The sequence below is a fragment of the Brassica napus genome, chromosome C7, assembly GCF_020379485.1.
Source record: "Brassica napus cultivar Da-Ae chromosome C7, Da-Ae, whole genome shotgun sequence".
NCBI classification, from domain to species: domain Eukaryota; kingdom Viridiplantae; phylum Streptophyta; class Magnoliopsida; order Brassicales; family Brassicaceae; genus Brassica; species Brassica napus.
The window spans coordinates 36197032-36212244 of record NC_063450.1 but is presented as its reverse complement, the minus strand read 5'-3'; the positions used below and the strand labels follow the sequence as shown (position 1 = coordinate 36212244).

Sequence of the window (15213 nt, the reverse complement as noted above, 5' to 3'; positions counted from 1 at the left end):
TCTTGATTTAACATAGTTATCTATTTTTCCTTTTAAGAAATCAACCGATTGGAACCTACAATTAATTTCTGTTTACTATTTCCATATTGTGCTTCATCGTATAATAACGTACAATTTTTATTGTCATCATTGTAGCTAAATGAAGTATACATATATATCCACCATATCGTTCATAACCATCTCCCCCATATACACTACGGATACATGTTTTTTTTACATAATATAGTAACCACATTCTGAACTATTTAGGACTTCATTAAAATTACATCAAAAATCATATACTTTATACAATACGTTTTAGAAATTCATTATAAAATCGCTATTAGTATCAAATTTTAATGTCATCAGTATGATGCACATAACTAATACTTTTTCTTTTTCTTTTCTTTTCTTTACTTTTTTCTTACCAAACAAAAAAATATACACGAAACAATTAGTGGTCGTATATTTAACAAATTGTGTTTGGAATTTTTTTTAGCAAATTGTGAAAAAAATGTTCCACAATATGCACTCACTAAGACAACAACATAAAATATGGATATAAAATTTTAAACTTATTTTTCACGTTTTGTAAAGATATCCGGCGTGATTCACTTGTTCTTATTAGGAAGATTTTGGAGATAGTCCAGTCAATTTTAAAATTTTACAATCAGAATATTCTAAGCGAAGTCAACATCATAATTTGCGTATATATTAGGCATGATTCAATCCTAACTAACCTGCTTTAGTGAAATCAATTTGTTCTATCAAAAAGAAATATCTCCATCAATAACAACCCTACAATCAAGCACCATATTTAACTATTAACTATTAACTATTAACTATTTACTATTTTTATATTCTGTTGATCACGTCTATATATATATATATCTATATGTATAGTGTCTATCTCCATCTAATAGTCACAGAGAAAACGAAAAAAAAAAGACTAGATGGCGACCAACAAAAGTGTTTTTTGATAAAACAAATCATAAGTTATGGAGGAGAATCTCTTGAATGCATATTTGCAGAAGAAACTGAATCACGTTAAACTACTTCATGTCTCATATATATTACTCCCTCTGTACTCTGTTCTTCGGAGTAAAATTTTTTAAAGTGTTCACGCTTATTAAGAATTCAATAAACGTTTATAATTTAATTTTTTTTTTACTTTATTATACACTTTTCAATAACTTTTCACTAATAAAATTTAATCAATTGAAATATTCCCATTTAATGTTTTTTAAAAGTATAAAAAAATATCTTAAACATATAGAAAATCTATCTTTGTGGAATAAGTAAAAAAATCTAAAATATCTTACTTTCGGGAACGGAGGGAGTAATTGTTTTGTTTAATACTATAAGAAGCACCTAACCATCTGTTAACTATTTTGTGAAATATCTATATTATTAAAAGTGTCTTATTAAAATTGAATTAGAAAATAAAAATACCTCTTAGTTTTACCATTTATTTACATTGAAATGCCATAAAAATATTTATTGAACCTATATTGACATATGCTTGCCTTTTCTTAATTTAAATAATAGATTTAAACATTTTATTTCTTTTCCTAATTTAAATAATATATTTTCTTATTCAAATCTTAACCAAAATAGATTTCTTGATATATTTCGTATTAATATATTAAATACTTATTAGTAATAAATAATAAAATAAAAAATCACACATCATAATCAATTTATATAACATATAAATAAAATGAAAATAATTTATTCATATATTATTAGTATAATACTTTCATAATATAAGTCCAATTGTTATAAATATTGGATTTGTTTATATGTTACATTGTGATATAATAGATGATTAAAATCACAACATATAATTACTGAAAGTAATAAATAAAATTGTTATGTTTTCAAAATGTTATATTAACAATTATATAATACATTTTAATTTACAAATATATATATCATACCAATAGTACAAAGAAAAAAACTAAAGTGAAAACAAATATTTATACGGTCATGGGTCAAGCTCTAGAAATAAACAACAACAACGCAAGATTATTTATCTTTAACAAATTTATTTCAGTAGAATTTATAGTTGCAAATATATTTATATACTTTATGTATTATAAATTTATTTTCTTTTTTTAAGGGATGCTAAGATTTTGGAATTAGAAAAATTATGACCCATCTCTTTATTATTTTAATTAGAAATTTAAAATTTATATCAGAATATTTTATTAAAATTTTAATTTTAATTTTTATTAGAATTGTAAAGATTAATTTATGATATAAATTTATTTTTAAATATTGCGAATACATCATTTAATATATTTAAAGAAAAACTAAAATCATAAAATAAATACCCGTCCGGTCGGGCGGGTCAAAGGCTAGTTTATTATAAAATGAACACCTAGGTGACACATGAGTATCATCTGAAACACATGAGAGAGAGAGAGAAAGTCATGTTGCTTCTCGATCTTTCTTAAAGCATCTCCAAAAGATATTTTATAACTTCAAATTTGAAGTTTTGAATTATAAAACTTCAAACCAATATAAAAAAACTTCAAATATAGAGTCTCACTATTCACAAAATTCAAATTTGAAGTTTCATATTTTTATTTGCATTTTGGTCCTTACAATTGTATATTACATTTTTGATTTTTAAATATTTTTTCGTTTATCTTTTTAATCCTTAAAAAAATGAGAAATTATCAAAAAATACTACTTTTCATGTTTACACTGACCAATTTTACCCTCATTTTTAATGAAAGAAAAAATACATTTATAACTATTTGATTAACTTTGACAAAAAAAAACCTATGGTTAACTAATCTACACTTAAAACATCAACTCTAAATGCTAAATCATCAACTATAAACTCTAAACCCCGAAACATCAACTCTAAACCCTAAACCATAAACCTTAAACTCTAAACCCTAAAACATCAACCCTAAACCCTAAACCTTAAAATCTAAACCTAAAATATCAACTCTAAACCCTAAAACATTAACCCTAAACCCTAAACCCTAAAACATTAACCCTAAACCCTAAACCCTAAACTTCAACTCTAAACCCTAAACCATCAACACTAAACCCTAAAATATCAACACAAAACCCTAAAACATCAACTCTAAATCCTAAACCCTAAACCTTCAAATTTAAACCCTAAAACATCAACTCTAAACCCTAAACATAAACCCTAAACCCTAAATTTTTCGAAATTCAAACTCTAAACCCTAAACTCTGGGGTCTTAGGGTTTAGAGTTTAGAGTTTAGGGTTTAGAGTTGAAGGTTTAGGGTTTAGGGTTTAGAGTTGAAGGTTTGGGGTTTAGAGTGGATGTTTTTTGGGTTTATGGTTAATTTTTTAGGGTTTAGGGTTTAGAGTTTACTTTTTTGGGTTTAGGGTTTAGTGTTGATAGTTTAGGGTTTAGTGTTGATGGGTAGGGTTTAGAGTTGAAGTTTAGGGTTTAGAGTTGATGTTTTTATGGTTTAGAGTTGAAAGTTTAGGGTTTAGGGTTTAAAGTTGAGGATTTAGGGTTTAGAGTTTACTATTTAGGGTTTAGGGCTTAGAATTGAGGTTTTAGGAATTAAGGTTCGTATTTCAAAAAAAATATACGGTTTGGGATTGATGGTTTAGGGTTTAAAGTTGAGTTTTATGGTTTAGGGTTCGAATTTCGAAATAGTATAATTCGAAAAAAATAAAAAAATAATTTTTTTTAGATTTTTTATTAATTTATATATTTATTTATTATATATATAAAAACAAAGATATAAGAGTCTTTTACCCTTTAATAAAAAATGTATTTTTGAAAACGTTTTTTTGTTGGTGGTAAGCATGAATAAAGGTATTACCAAAGTGGTATAAGTGAACATTCCCCTAAAAAGTTTATATCTCATAAATATTTTTAATTTGCTTTTATAAATTTAAATTCTACACATAAAATTGAATTAATTTTTTTAAATAAGATTTTAAATATTTTAAAAAGAGGTTTAGACAATAACAATATTACAAAAAAAACATATCAAATTGATCATATATGGGAGTATTACGAAAATAATTTCATAGAATAACGTGGTATTTTACTTGTAATCTGATATTTAATCATGTTTCGATATAAAATTCTATATTTTAATGTAACATTTTATTAATTAATAGGACTATAATATTTTTATTTATCTGCTATTTAATTTATAAAATTTTATGGATTTAAATCAATTATGGTAAACAGAAGGACTACATGTAGGGGTGTCAAAATGGGTAAACCAACCCAAACCAAACCATATCCAATGGTTTTAAGCTTATATGGGTTATGATTTTAACCAATCCATTTGACAAATGGATTGGGTCAATCCATAACTCATATAGGTTTATGAGTTTATGGTTTTAATGGTTAACTCATGAACAATAATTTTATAGCTTAAATGGTTACTAAGTAAAAATATTATTTTGGGGCCGAAAACAAAAAGAATACTTAGCCTTTTGAAAAATACAATTATATGGTTTTTGTGTTATAAATTTTTTTATTAATTTTGCTGGAAAGATAATTTTGTGATTTTAGTGAGAAAACTATTTTTAACATTTTGGCGGAAAAACAAAGTTTTATGTTTTAGCGGAAATATAATTTTACAGTTTTGGCGAGAAAATACAGTATTATGGTTTTGGCCGGAAAATACAATATTGCGGTTTTGGCGGGAAAACTCAATTTTACGGTTTTGGCAGTAAATTCAAGTTTACGGTTTTCACGAGAAAACACGATTTTGTGGTTACGGCAGGAAAATAATTTTTTGCGGTTGTTACGGAAAACAAAATTTTTGGCGGGAAAACTCAATTTAATGGTTTTGGTGGGAAAACTCAATTTTACGGTTTTGACGGGAAAATTAATTTTGCAGTTTTAGCGGGAAAATTCAATTTAACGGTTTTGGCGGAAAACTCAATTTTGCCGTTTTGGATGGAAAATAGATTTTGCAGTTTTGGTGGGAAAATTCAATTTCACGGCCGAAAAACTCAATTTTTTGGTTTTGGCGGAAACTCGATTTTATAGTTTTGGCGGGAAACTCAATTTTACAATTTTGGCGAGAAATCTCGATTTTACAGTTTTGGCGGGAAAACTCAATTTCACGGTTTTGGCATGAAAATACGACTTTGCCCTTATGGCGGGAAAACTTGATTTTACGGTTTTCACACGACTTTTCGGTTTTGGCGGAAAACTCTATTTTACGATTTTAGCGGAAAACTCAATTTTACGATTTTGGCGGGAAAACACGACTTTGCGGTTTTGGCAGAAAATCGTATTCTCTGATTTTGACGAGAAAACAAGTGGTTTTGGAAGGAAAACATGACTCTGTCGTTTTTTGGGGAAATGAGATTTAGCGTTTTGATGAAAAAAAAATCAAAAATTAGAGTTTTTGTGGAAAACTTGATTTTATGATTTTGGCAAAATTTATGATTAAATTTGGCTTATTAAAAAGTCAACAACATATAATAGTTTTATATATATGAAAAATTGGGTGTTAACAAATATATATCAATATATATATATATATATATATGTGTGTGTGTGTATGTATATGTGAATAATTGAGTTAGATTTAGTTTATTAAATTTTAGTTATATATATGAAAAAATAAATAAAATTTGGTGTAGTAAAATTGGTTAGAAATTTGGTTTGGTTATTTTTTGTTTATATATTTGATTTGAGTTTTTGTTTGTTATATATTTTTATTGGTTTGATTATGGATAACTCATTATCCCTTACAATCTAAACCATTTTAACCCAATCCACTAAGTCCATTAATTCATTTAATCCAGAACAACCAAAACAAAACAACATAATCAAAATCTATAAGAAAATTCATTGGCTATAGAAATTACCAAATATAGTTCTTTGTCTACAAAATAGAGAACACATATCAAATAGAGACCATTAATCTACATACAAACAGAGTTAATTAACTAACTGAAGGATTGATAACTTTATAGCGATTGTTGATAACTTTATAGCAATTGTTGATCTTTGTATCGATGCAGTGATGACAGAAAGAGGAACTGAACCGTGACGTCAGTGCCGGCCCTGACCTAAAGCTGGTAAAGCACCCCTTAACTGGTTTAAGGGTGCTAGGTTCGATCTCTAGGAGCGACAAACTTTTTTTTTGCTTTAGGCAGTATTATAGACTGGGCCGGACCTGCGTGACGTTCACCATCTCTTTGCATTGTTGCTCTAAGGTGGCTTCCTAGAGGATGATCAGCTAAAGAAACTGTAATGGAAACAACTTACAACATTAATAATGGCAAAAACTTAAACATATTTGTTAAACATATAAAGTTATCTGTATTAGTGAACTAATCTCATCAAAGAATATATACTTTAACGCGTTGAACGATGTCATCCCAAGCTTGCTTCACAGTTATATCATCATCATCATCCTAAGGGCGAATGCCTAGCTGCAACATGAATAATATTTTCTTCTTTAACAAATAAATAATTATAAAATAGAGATGTACAAAAAGACATACCTTCTCGAGAGCCAGCTCAGCACTAGATTGTTCTAAATCCTGCTTTTTCTTGAAGACATTTGATACAACAGGAAAGTCTGGTATCTGCAAGTGGCACCAATGGAGACAAGTATTCTGAGAAGAAACATGAACTTGCTCAATCATGTAACTTGCTTTGACACCAAACCTCTAATATATAGTTTTCTTTGGAGTAAGAGCCTGCTTCTTCTCATCCGCCATTAAAAACTCACTGTAACATCTTATTTAAACACTTAGACAATCAAAATGAACTACATATGTAGTACAAAGAGATCAAAAAAAAAAGTTTGAAATTTTTGCGCAAATAATGTGGTTACCAACACAGATTCCATCAAAATGGATCATAACATAAATGTTTCATCAAATTGAGAATTGAAAAAATAGATCGATACCATATACTTTTGATACGATGAAATCCAATATATATATTATATAACTCTCAATCGAAATAAAAAAAATCTATGGATCGAAGATACTTTTATGAAACAGAGACGGCGGCGCAACAACAGGGCTGAGGGAGACAGAGATAATGAGTGACGGTGGAGATGAAGACGGCGAAGATGAGTAACGCCAAGATAATGACGAAAGAGATGATCGACGCCGAAAATTTTGAGAAAAGCTGTCGACGTCATAATTTTATTTTTTTTAAAGATTATTTATAATGTAATTAGACAAAGAAAGGGATAATATGGTAATTGGTCATACTTTAATGAAGCAATTTTGTGACATTGGACTTTAAAGTCTAGATTTGAAAGGAAAACTTGGTTTGAGTCTATATAGGACCATTTTTCTTATTAAATAATTTAGCGTATATATCAATGAAAGTCTTAACTTAAAAATAAATTATTCAAATTAACATTTTAAATATTAAGATGACATCAATAAAAAATATGTAGATATATTTTTAATTTATAAATAATTATGATAATATACTTTCACTAATTGGTTCAGATCATATCTACATATTGAGATTTCTTCAAATAATAGTTATTCAATTTATATGTTATTATTAAATCTAAACCATTTTCTTTATTTCGGTCCGGTTCAGTGTTCATTGGGTTTTAGAGGATTGGACATCCTAAACATACATCAAATATGGTCATAATAAAAGTTTGGGAAAATTCCTTAAAAATACCCAGACTGAATTTCTTTTGCTACTTTAATACACGAACTTTTTAGGCTCCCCATTTAATACACAGACTAAATTGCGTTACCCAAAAAATACATCAACTTTTGAATTTTGGAAGTTTCACACCTCGATTCTAACAGCGTTAACTCTGTTTAACAGAGAATCAAGACGACGTTAATTTTTTAATTAGACACGTGATTGAACCGTTAAATCCTCGGGTTCCTTCATCAAAAGCCCCAAATCGAAAAAAGAACAAACCCTAATTTCATTCAACTCTTTATTTCCCAGAAATCCCTCAAATCGATGGCTAAGAGTGAAGGCTCGAGTTCTAGTGCAAGGTCATCCTATAAGAAGAAGGTCGGCGGTCCGTTATGCTACTGTAATAAGAGATCGACTCCGGCGAAGGCATGGACAGATGACAATCCGGGTAGAAGGTTTTGGTGTTGCGGTCCTCATGGGTTCGTCGATTGGATTGATAAGCAGGAGCAAAATGAATGGCAGAAACAGAGTTTACTGGAGGCGAGAGGCGTGATGGATCGTCAGAGAGAAGAAATTAGAAATCTGAAACAGTTGCTTAGCAAAGCTTCTCAACCAGCCACATCTGAAGATTCAACTGCATTATTGTTGGAGGAAGAGGACAGACTCGCAGAGGAGAAGAAAAAACTTGAAATTGCTCTTATCACATCAGTTGAAAAGGAGAAATTGCTAAGGCAATTCATTGCTCTTTCGATGGGAGGCTTCACTGTTGTCACAGTCATCCTTGTCATTACCATTCTGAAGAAGTAGTTATGGTTGTCTCTTTTGTTGTAATGTTTCATTAGGATCTGTGTTTCTGTTTTGTTTTGTCATGTTTGTGTCTTTTGTTGGTCTTTCTGTTTCGGATTGTCATGGTTTGTGTGTGTCTTTTATTGTAATGGCATCATTTTCATCTCTCTTTGATCAATGAATTTTATGTTTGTTGTTGTTACATTTTGAGTCTTCTTTCTGTATAATTTCTTAAAAATACATATCATAGATCATCCAAACAAAAGATCATCCTACAGAGTTTTAAAACATCCAAACAAAAGAAGATCATCCTAGAGAGTTTTAAAACATCCAAATAAAATAAGAGAAGAAGATTATGAAGTTATAGAGCCTAAGAGTCTTCAGGTTGTTGTTGAGAGGCTTGTGAATTCTGATCACTCACAGTAGCAGACCCCCATACCTCAAATACACGACCAGAGTAAGGAGCAATATAGCAACCAGACTCTCTTGGAACAGGAGGCACACACTCACGTCCACGGCCTCGAGCACGCCCTCTCCCTCGTCCCTGTCCACGACCACGGCCTCTAGCAGTTGGAGCAGTTGGAGCAGTTGGAGCAGTTGATGGCTGTGGATCAACACAAGGTTGTGTGCTGACCGGATTTGGTGTGGACTGGCATTGAGCATTCCTCCTCTTCGGTGCATTTTGAATGCTCCAAGGATCATCCTTATTAAGAAAATCATATGTGAAATTACATACACATCAAACCACAGGAAAAACATATAAGAAAAGCATTTTGCTTACAGTCTTTTTTGGCCGTCCTCTTTTGCGTTTAGGAAGCTCAGGAGCAGCTTGTAGAGTACAAGTTCCACAGTTATGACCTGTTTGCTTACAGTTGCTACATGTCATCCTTCTTCCTTCTCTTGTAACCTTTGTTGGATTTGTCTTCGACTCATGTGCCTCTTTGATCCTATCATAATTCTTCGGGCGTCCTGGCATTCTCCTTTTTTCAGGGATTTGTATAGCTTCCTTAACTGTCTTCTCCCACAGTCTCTCTCCGTTGACAGGTTTTATGTTGTTTTCGTAGGTGTCTTGCCACCTTGATGTCAGATAGTTAGAATCAACAAAGCTACAAAATAGAAAGAGAGATAGAGTTAGAACCTATCTAATACTAAGATATGAGAAGAAAGAATGGTGCTTACTCTTCAGGTTCTTTGTTATGCTCGTTTATGACATAAATAGCATGCTGGCAAGGTATCCCGGTGAGGTCCCATCGATTACAAGCACAATGCTTTTCTGGAAGACATACCACGTAGCTACAATCCCACTCAGTGACTTCATATAAGCTTTCACTACTTTTAATAACGGTGCAGTGGTTACTTGCTTGGCGGTTTTGCTCAAAAATCTCCATGATATTTGGTGGAAACTGAGTCGAACAGCCACTTGTTATGTCACGCCTTCGAGAGTTACGCTTCATTGCAAGTCTCCTAATCTCCTCAAGCATGTTAATCAGTGGCAACTTACGAGCATCTTTGATTGTTCTGTTGAAGCTTTCTGAGAGGTTGTTACACACATCTTCGCATCGTGCATGTCTACTGAAAAATGCTCTGCACCATGTCTTCGGTTCTGTCTTCAGCAAGTCCTCATGTGCCTTTGCGTCGAACACTTCTAAAGCCTTCAAATTGATCTGATAATCACCATTCGTGAAGCTGTATGCAATTGTCCAGAAATAATCTTCATACTCTGACGCACTATAAACCTTCCTCCAATTTGCAAAAATGTGTCTAGCACAATGTCTATGCTCTGACTCGGGTAGAAGGTCTGCAACAGCATTTATCAAACCTTTCTACTTGTCAGATATGATAGTGAATCCATTGCCTAACCCCAAATCCAAATCAGCCTTCCACTTATCAACAAACCAAGCCCATGAAGCATTATCTTCCACTTTAACTATTGCCCACGCTATAGGATAAATCCTATTATCTGCATCTCGACCAACAGCTGCAAGAATCTCACCCTTTAACTCCCATTTCATAAATGCACCATCAAGTCCTATAATAGGCCGATAACAATTCTTCCATGTGTTCCTCAGATTCTCAAAACAAATGTAGAATCTGCCGAAGACAACCTTACCATCGTCACGAGGAATAGTCACAATCTCAGTCTTCGTATTCTCATTTGAACGCTGAAGCTCCCTCTCATAATCCCACAGCTTGGCAAATTGCTCTCTCTGAGTTTGTATTACCAAATCTAGAGCCATTCTTCTTGCTTTCGTGCATATCCACTTAGAAACTGAGAGACTGTACCTCATCATTATCTCATCCTTGATGTCAGTCCACTTAATACCAGGTCTTCTTCTTGCTTCATCCTTGTACATCCTTGCAATTGTACCCTGCTTCAATATCCTTGCTTTACTACTCTTCAGATGATTATGTTTATCCACATAAGATTTCACCATCCACTTCCCCTTTGGCTTCTCAACAGAGCAATAAATCTTCCACTCGCAATTTTCCTTTGTACAAATGGCTCCCAGCTTTGTTTTCTCCCATCGGCAAAGCTTCACATCGAAATTTGTCTTCAAAACATAGCGCAATAGCTGGTCTTTGAACTCTTCTCCGCTTTTGAATGTCTGCATTAACCACAGGTATGGAGGCTTCTCATTGCTGTACGTAGTTCTCGAAATCACCTTTTCCTGTCGATTGAAGTAATCCCACTCATCATCAGTGTCAACAGCAGAAGCCGGATGTTCATTATCCTTTAATTGCCTCTCCAATTCTTCTTCATCATCATCACAACCTGCACCTCTAATCTCCTCATTATCGGCATCTCTAACTTCCTCACTAGTGGCACCTCTAACTTCAGCATCATGGTTATCTCCAAAGAGTGACTGAAATGGAATATCTTCTGCTTCTTCGATGACTTCTTCCTCAACCTCATCACGAGCATTGGACGATTCCCCATTGTTCTGAGCTTCCTCGTCTCTCTCTTCTTCACCGCTGTCTTCTTCACCTCTATCTTCTTCACCATTCTTCGGAACCTGTTCACCAACACTCTGCTCAATGTAGATATCTACTCCACCTACTTTCATAGCTTCACAACACATCTGATTAATAGAAGCATCTGAAGCAAGTTCCAAAATCACTTTCACCGACTCCATAGATTCTTGTGGAAGCTTGTACCAGACGTGTTTCACCTTCCCGTTTGACCCATTGTCTTCACAGAATCCTTCGAACATACACCACGTCATGTAATCTGGGTCGATAGCAATGTCTTTATTCACTAATCCTCCCCGATACTGAAAGTCGTTATCTTTACGCTCCATAACGCCTCCATAATGTAGCCTAATCTTCATTAACCCTAGTTCACTGCAATCAAACCAAAGATTATGATTTAGAAACACAATCAAACCGAAGAAGAAGAAGAATCAAATAAAGATAAAGGGAAGGGATCGGGAATTACCTCATCTTTTCTGTCTCTCATAGAACATAGAAATCCGAGTTTAGAGAAGAAGAACAATGTTTAGAGAAGAAGAGAGTCTAGAGCAATTCGATTGTGGGGTAAATGAAATTAGGGTTTGTTCTTTTTTCGATTTGGGGCTTTTGATGAAGGAACCCGAGGATTTAACGGTTCAATCACGTGTCTAATTAAAAAATTAACGTCGTCTTGATTCTCTGTTAAACAGAGTTAACGCTGTTAGAATCGAGGTGTGAAACTTCCGAAATTCAAAAGTTGATGTATTTTTTGGGTAATGCAATTTAGTATGTGTATTAAATGGGGAGCCTAAAAAGTTCGTGTATTAAAGTAGCAAAAGAAATTCAGTACGGGTATTTTTAAGGAATTTTCCCTAAAAGTTACCAGTGAACAAAATTGTATTTGGTAATGAGAAGACCAACCGGACCCTGTCGATTAATACCAATTAGATGTTTTATCGCTTTATAAATGGGCTTATAAGAGGTCGAAAGCCTACTAATAGTTATAGTACGGGCCACTGAATTTCAAACGATAACATCTTATGTCGTTTTGATTCTTAGAAACTCATCCGTAAATCGTGAGACTTTTTGTAGTTGACCGGATCGTTGATTCTCCTCACCTACCGTCGAGATCTCACTGTCTCTTACTTCACCGGTCTGTAACTCCCTCTCCTCTTTCCGATCTTTGGTTTAACAAGTGTTCTTCTTTAGTGCAGTGACGACAATGGCTGCTCGTAACTGGATCTTCGCCGTAGCTGTAGCTGTAGCTGTATTCTTATCGCTTTCTACGTTTTCCTCCGCTCAGGATCTCCAGATCGTAAATGCCGAGCGAAGGGTATCTATCTTCTCTCTCAAATCTTCTTTCCTTAATACATCCATCTCTACTTTTAATGGGATCTTCAAGTCGATGAACTTTCTCTTGATTGGTCACTTCATGTATAGGCGTACATTGATAGACAATGTAATCTTTAATTTCATTAATCTGAAAGTATAATGATTTATTGATTAAATCTCCTTTCTTGAAATTGGTGTTTTGATTCTAAAATGCTCATCCTCTGTGTTGGTTTATCTGTCTGCAGATTGATTTAAGCTCACACATCGTGAAGGCCTTCTTGACTCTTAAGGTATCATCTCTCTCTCTCTCTCTCTTCCTTCAAAGGTTTATAGTTGCTATTCCTGTTGATAATATTACACTGCAAAGGTTGGAACTTTAGGACTGGGATTTGAGGTAACGGTTTTTTATCTGGATTGTTTCTTTAGGTTGAAAACATTGGGAAAGATCCTGCTGCGGATATGCTTCTTGCTTTCCCACCTACCCAGATCAAGAATTTGGCTATGGTCCAAGCCTTGGCAGTTATGGGCAAGAAGAAGAAGAAAACCTACTTGCCTCTAGATGTCAAACCAACTGAACAGCCCGATGCACCAAATGACGCTGGCTACTTCCTTGTTTCCTTTGCTACCCCCTTAGGCCCTGGTGAAACCGTTACACTTGAGGTGCTATACATATTGACTCATTCCTTGGAACCTTTCCCTGTGGAGATAACCCAGTCAGAGTCTCAGTTGGTTTACTACCATGATAGTGCAGTGGTACTGTCACCTTATCATGTTAAGCAACAGACGACTTTCTTTAAGACTCCTAGTACTAGAGTAGAGTCGTTCACCAGCGTCGAACCTGCTAACCGAGCTGGGAAAGAGATCAAATATGGACCGTATGAGGATCGTGCTCCATATTCCTACGCACCTGTTATCGTCCACTTTGAGAATAACAGTCCGTTCGCTGTTGTTGAGGAACTCGTGCGTGAAATTGAGATTTCGCACTGGGGTAGCCTTCAGATAACAGAGAATTACAGGTTGACCCATGGGGGAGCTCGGCATAAGGGTGTTTTCTCAAGGTATGCAATGGTCTTATTGTACATGATTATTAATACGTATCTCATTTTTCTGAAATGGGTTTCTGACTTTTTTTGAGTTTTTGCAGGGTGGAATATCAATCTAGACGTTCTATCACTGGTTCATCCTCTTTCAATGCGCTCCTTGCAGTACTTCCTCCCAGAGTTAACTCTGTCTACTACAGGGATGACATCGGAAACATCTCAACTTCACATTTGCGTACAGGCTTTAAGAAGGTATACTTGTGTTGCCCTCTCCTCTTCATCTTTGGCCATTTAGGCAGTTATATTTATTCCCTACAAATTTCTCCTAAGGCTTTAACTATTCAACGGTGTGGCTTATTCCAATACTGGGATTGGGTTGGCTTGGCCTTTTTTTTTATCAGTTGATTACTATTTTCTTGATCCGCTTCTATGTTACATCAATTCACAGTGATGCTCAGGAGCGTCTACTTCAAACTTTCTACCTCAAAAAGTGATCAAAATGCGTTATTAATTCTAAAAACAAGTGTTGGTCTTTGCAGTCAGAACTTGAATTTGAACCGCGATACCCGTTATTTGGAGGGTGGAGAGCAACATTTGTCATCGGCTATCGAGTTCCATTGGAGGATTATCTCTTTGAAGCACCCGATGGCAGACGTTACTTGAACTTTACCTTTGGCTGCCCGCTCGTTGAAACTATCGTTAACAAGTTGACTCTCAAAGTGGGTTTAGTTAGCATTTTCTACCAACGTTATCATATTGTTTTCTTTAATCCAAGCTTTCTGTTTTTAACACATGAAGATTTTGTTTCAGGTCGTGCTCCCTGAAGGATCAAAGGACCCTTCTGCTGTTTTGCCCTTCACAGTGAATCAAGACTTACAGGTACATAATCAACGGCACAGATACATGACCTGCATTTGCAAAGTTATGGTTAAAATGTATCTATAAATGGTCTTGTGTCGTCAGGTCAAATACTCATACCTTGACATCGTGGGAAGAACCGTGGTTGTGTTGCAAAAGGATAATGTAGTTCCCACTCACAACGTACCCTTCCAGGTAAAAGTGATCTAGATTAGATCATCATGATGTTCTTGTTATGTGTTTTAATAGACTAAGAACTCTAAAAACCTTGGTGCAATAGTGTTATTAGCAACTCAAAACTCAGCTTGCTCCATAAGTTCACACTGTTGTTACAAAACTGACTAGTGTTATGTGCTTGGTTTATGGCAGGTGTACTATACGTTCAAACCAATATACATGCTTGCGGAACCACTCATGCTTGTATCGGCTTTCTTCTTTGTCTTTGTGACTTCTCTTGCGTATGTACACATCGATCTCAATATCGTCAAGAAGTAGAAATCTCAGAGAAAAGTCCTTCACTTGCATTTAATAGACTCCTAAAAGATATAGACTTTTTTTTTTTGTTAAAAACAAAGAGTTTTGTAGTTTTTGTTGCCTTTCGTAGTTGTATCTTTGACGCTCTTTGTTTTAATGAACTCTTGGAGTTGGAGATCGAA

The 15213-nt window shown here is 33.9% G+C and overlaps 2 protein-coding genes across 4 annotated transcripts; both read left to right on the top strand.

The window, feature by feature from the left end:
* Positions 1-7916: 7916 nt before the first annotated feature.
* On the top strand, positions 7917-8399 carry LOC125590591. Its single transcript, XM_048764207.1, has one exon. It carries the CDS (start codon positions 7917-7919, stop codon positions 8397-8399), a length of 483 nt encoding a protein of 160 aa, XP_048620164.1.
* Positions 8400-12344: 3945 nt separating this feature from the next.
* LOC106389090 (dolichyl-diphosphooligosaccharide--protein glycosyltransferase subunit 1B) lies at positions 12345-15213 on the top strand. Of its 3 annotated transcripts, none has more exons than XM_048763803.1 (9): positions 12345-12480; positions 12542-12660; positions 12905-12949; positions 13086-13717; positions 13804-13951; positions 14239-14418; positions 14510-14578; positions 14663-14752; positions 14927-15213. In XM_048763803.1, the coding sequence occupies exons 2-9, from the start codon at positions 12550-12552 to the stop codon at positions 15050-15052; spliced, it is 1401 nt and encodes a 466-aa protein (XP_048619760.1). In that variant the 5' UTR covers positions 12345-12480; positions 12542-12549; the 3' UTR covers positions 15053-15213. The 3 variants fall into 3 exon arrangements, with proteins under 3 accessions (XP_048619760.1, XP_048619761.1, XP_048619762.1); XM_048763804.1 differs by having other exon boundaries at positions 12398-12464; XM_048763805.1 differs by having other exon boundaries at positions 12402-12480; positions 12537-12660.